Source organism: Berghia stephanieae, chromosome 7, assembly GCF_034508935.2.
Source record: "Berghia stephanieae isolate SIO BIC M18660-M18661 chromosome 7, UCSD_Bste_1.3, whole genome shotgun sequence".
Classification (NCBI taxonomy): domain Eukaryota; kingdom Metazoa; phylum Mollusca; class Gastropoda; order Nudibranchia; family Aeolidiidae; genus Berghia; species Berghia stephanieae.
This window is the reverse complement of record NC_088366.1, coordinates 55578737-55583736: the sequence shown is the minus strand read 5'-3', so window position 1 is coordinate 55583736 and position 5000 is coordinate 55578737. Positions and strand designations below refer to the sequence as shown.

Sequence of the window (5000 nt, the reverse complement as noted above, 5' to 3'; positions counted from 1 at the left end):
TGAGGGATATAACACTCCAACACACAAAATATTATGTGTACCCTTAAATGTTTAAAGTCTGGTTGATACGGTTAATGAGAACTAATCATTAAAAATTGTGCAGCTATGTGGTCTTGTGGTATGACACCCGCTTTCGGATAGGAAGGTCCTGGGTTCGAGCCTCGCGCTCGGCGCATGGTTGAGTCCTTGGAAAAGGCTCTTTACTCACTTTCTCTCACCGTACTCAGGTGTAAAATGAGAACCTGGCCGTTAACAGCGTTGTCTTTGTCCGAAAAATTGTAATATCGCCTAACAGGCGGCATGTCCCGTCCTACATGTTAAATGTTGCTGTTGACCAGGGACCCCTTGTAAAGCGCTTTGAGCACATTTAGTGGATATTGCGCTATATAAAGCTCACTTTTTATTCAGCTCACTTTTAAAATGGCTGCCAGAAAATACTAACAAAGAGCTGAATGACGTCAACTTCGTTACTTCTATATTTTGTTTGAAGTACATGATGAGTGGCTAGAATAAATAAAAAATATAAATAGATAGTATGCAGATGACGTCACTTTGGCCTTTGTTATGGTTTTTGCCATCCGTGTTTGTAAGTTGTTCTCACTAAACTGTATTAACCAGACTATAAAAGTTCATGGTTACATAGAGTTTGTGTGTTGGTCCGTTATACTTCCGGATGGCAATGTTGTGAACTCCTTGGCCAAGCGCATTCTATCTATAAAGGTGTTTTCTAAGTGTCTGATATGTTGACAGCTGATCACTGGTTCGTTTGAGTGGTTTCATCGAGATGGGGAAGGCTGATAAGTGGGAGTTCGATGGCTTTTCCCCCCGCCCCTCCCATCTTCTTCCTCCTTCCTGCTGGTGGTGGTGGTGGTGCTGGTGCTGCCTCTCCCCCTCCTCCTCCTCATCCTCCTCCTCATCTTCCCTCTCCTCCCCCTCCTCATCTTTCTCCACCACCACCACCACCACCACCACCACCACCACCACCACCACCACCGCCGCCTCATCGTCGTCATCATCATGATCCTCCCTCTCCTCCTCTTGTTCTTCCTCTTCCTTCTCCACCACCACCACCACCACCACCACCACCACCACCACCACCACCACCACCTTTACCACCACCACCACCACCACCACCTCATCTCCCTTATTATCCTCCATCTCCTCCTCCTTCCTTCTTCATAATCACCACCACCTCCTCCTCATCATCATCATCATCATCCTTCCTCTCCTCCTCCTCCTCCTCCTCCTTCTCCTCCTCCTCCTCCTCCTCCTCCTCCTCCTCCACCTCCCCCTCCTCTTCCTCATCCTCCTCTTCCTAACTATACTTTTCCGCTTCGTCTTCACCGACTTGCCCTTCACATTTCGGTTGCTATGAACTTAATATCAACTGATCCTATGGATCTGGGTGTGTGTCTGTGTGTTGTCTGTGTGTGTGTGTGTCTGTGTGTGTGTGTGTGTCTGTGTGTGTGTGTGTGTATATTATGTGTTCTTATGAGATCGTTCCGACCAACTTTGATTCTCAATATTCATTGAAAGATTGTTCGGTCAAATCGTAGCCATCGTTAAGTTCTAGCCTGACACTGACCAAAAAATGACGTCAAAATACCAGTCTTTTGCCACAAAAGAAAACAAATCGTGAGTTGTATTCAATAGATCAACCAATGAAATAACTTGTTTCCATGAGCTTTACTAACGGCAACTCACTAGACGCTACACACATCTAAAAATGACGTGAATCCAACTAAGGGACTGAGTTTGATAGATAATGCATTCACTCTATATCACCCCTGGCTGCGAAACAAGGAAACAAACAACACAAATTTATAAATACATTATTTTTAAATATTTTTTTTTTGTTAGCCGAAGAAGAGATTTGAGCCCGAAAATCTCCGTTTTTTTGGCATTTTGTTCTTTTTAGAAGCATTGTTAAAATTTATTTTAGTTTATTACTTTTTACAGTCCACAGCCTCTAGCACCTTAGTATCACTGTGTCTTGACAAACGGTCTTGGTGTGTAGTTGTAACAAGTGAGATTTAGATGTGTTATAATAATATATCACTGTGTGTTATTAATAATAATTATTATTATTATTCTACTACCCATGAATAAATGGACTGATTGTATTATTCAACAATGTACAGAGCAAGCAATCAATTTACTGGTGATGATGATTACAACAACAACAAAGTTATGATAAAATGGTGATTATTATTGGCCCCGCAGACAATCGGATTATTACAGCATCGTTTTCTCCATATTTTTCCCTACTCAAAATGGATGGATATCGCTTCGTGTTTTCTTTATTCATAATTTATGGATTTCTGGCTTCAACGTGTTATTCTGGTGAGTAAAAGAATATTTTTTTGGGAGGCCTTCCGAAAGCTCCTACATCCCCAGTTTTCTTGTTTTTTTATAATGTTCTAGTAGGGAGGGGGGAAACTTTAAAAAAAAAAAAAAGTCTCCCTCTCCCAATCCCCCTACTAGAATAAGAATACTGGGGATGTAGGAGCTTTCGGAAGGCCTCCAATATGTTTTTTTTTTTTAGATGTTCTGCTGGGTTTTTTTTGTGTGTTTTATTAAAAGGTTTTTTTTTTCCTTCTCATTATTGGCAAGTTTGTCGTCTTCTTACTTATTATAATCGTTACCCTTATCGCCATAATAACAATCTTCCAAGAGAGAGAGAGAGATAGATAGATAGATAGATAGATAGAGAGAGAGAGAGAGAGAGAGAGAGAGAGAGAGAGAGAGAGAGAGATGGTATTTCATTTTGTTATTGATTCTATTTTTTCAAATGTCCCAAGAATTTTGTTTTCTAGATAGATTGGAGATAAAACATAAATCTGTCTGTCTCATGCCTGATAAACATCTTAAAAATCTGATTTATTTCTCACATTCAAGTCATCAAAGAGAATAATGATAGAGAGAGAGAGAGAGAGAGAGAGAGAGAGAGAGAGAGAGAGAGAGAGAGAGAGTGAGTGAGAGAGAGAGAGAGAGAGAGAGAGAGAGAGAGAGAGAGAGAGAGAGAGAAAGAAAGAGAGAGAGAGAGATGGTATTTCATTTTGTTATTGATTCTATTTTTTTCAAATGTCCAAGAATGTTGTTTTCTAGATAGATAAAAACATAAATCTGTCTGTCTCATGCCTGATAAACATCTTAAAAATCTGGTTTATTTCTCACATTCAAGTCTTCAAAGAAAATAATGATATATTATTGTTTTTCGTTCCTCTATCAGCGTGAACTTTTTTAATGATTAAACGGAGACATAGAACTCTCTTCTACAGTGAAAGAAGAAAAGAAAAGGTTATAAATAGATCCGTTCTCGTATACATTATTTATCCCGTCTTATCAGAATGGAGCAGCGCTTTTCGTGAATACATTTACAGAAATAGCAAAATAAGCTAAATATATCTCGAGCTGGTGAAAAAAACAAACAAACAAAAACATGCGTAGTGAAAAGTAGATCGTCCTTCAACGCACACGTTTACATACAAACAACTAACTCTCATTTAACTCATGTAACTGTCTCCCTGCTAGCCAAGGATCTCAGCTATAGTTCGGGCAAAACCAATTCATGCGCAGTGAAAAGTAGATAGTCCTTCAACGCACGCGTAAAGAGCCGGGGGATAAACTTTTACATACAAACAACTAACTCTCATTTAACTCATGTAACTGTCTCCCTGCTGGCCAAGGATCTCAGCTATAGTTTGGGCAAAACCAATTCATCTCTTTCCAACATACGAATAGGATTCCGCATGGAAGGACCCAACAACAATTAGAGGGAAAGAAGAAACAGCTAGAGCTCACATCACTTATGGGGGGGGGGGGGGGGGGGGGGGGATTTGTCCCAGGGTTTCAGCGTTCTTGGTTCCCTAAAACCAATTACATATCTTTCTTTTTTTAAAACTTTTTTTCAGATAACCACAACAACCATTTTCATTTTCATTATCCAGTTAAATGGCGTACTCTGGAAAAACTCGAATTAAAAAATTTGGCCAGAAATCTCATCTTTCAAATATCGATCGATTTAAAGGACTCTCAACTTGTCGAAAAACTCTCAAACCTGGGACTTTCTTAAAGTCCCAGATTTGAGAGTTTTTGGCCAAGACGAGAGCCCTTTAAATCGATCGATATTTGAAGGACGGGTTTTCTGGCCAAATTTTTTAGATACGAGTTTTTTTTCCGCCAGAGTAGTACGACAGTTAACTGGTTAAAAATGGGAATGGAATCAACCGTTTACGAGCAGCTATCATTGTGTTCCTTTCGTCAACAGAACTTAAAGACTTCCGTTGTCGGAAGCAGATTAGCTTTTTCCGTTTTCTGACCCAAGTCCATTTCATTCTCTCTCATCCTTTTCCTGTGTGCGATTTGGCGAATAAAAATAATTGAAAATTTCCAGCGGCGGCGTGTGTTCATCTCGGGGCGGGGGAAAAAGTGAAATCGGCTTTTCTGCTGTGACTTCATTTATAATTCTTTTCTTCTCTTTCAAAAACTTAAACGGGCGCTCAAGGGAAAAGGAGATTTGTCTGACCGTAATTATCATTTCCTTTTAATACTTCTTTGTTGTCGATGCGAAATTACGTGGAAAAGAAGTTGGGGAAGGGAGGGGGGGGGCGGGGGGGGGGGGTTGGAAATGAATATATATATAGGGTAAAAGAAAAGAATTTAAATTCTCTAGCGTGTGTATTTATTTATCCCTCTTTCTCTCTGTTCTTTTCACGAAGACAAGGCACGTAAATTTACTCAATGGGGCAAATAAACAACAATCCCCTTCGCGGCCTGGATGACAAAGGGTGGTTATTAAGTCACTCAATTATTATTGTAAATGGAAAAGTGGATTGTTGGATGGATGGAAAAGTGGATTGTTGGATGAATGGAAAAGTGGATTGTTGGATGAATGGAAAAGTGGATTGTTGGATGAATGGAAAAGTGGATTGTTGGATGAATGGAAAAGTGGATTGTTGGATGAATGGAAAAGTGGATTGTTGGATGAATGGAAAAGT

At 39.9% G+C, this 5000-nt stretch overlaps 1 protein-coding gene across 2 annotated transcripts in view; it reads left to right on the top strand.

The window, feature by feature from the left end:
• LOC144977518 (uncharacterized) overlaps window positions 1-5000 on the top strand; it is a 277462-nt gene that overhangs the window by 4332 nt on the left and 268130 nt on the right. For both annotated transcript variants that reach the window (XM_078922821.1, XM_078922820.1), the window contains exon 2: window positions 1960-2343. In XM_078922821.1, the coding sequence (XP_078778947.1) occupies window positions 2199-2343 (145 nt within the window). In that variant the 5' untranslated portion in view covers window positions 1960-2198. The remainder of the gene's footprint in view (window positions 1-1959; window positions 2344-5000) is intronic.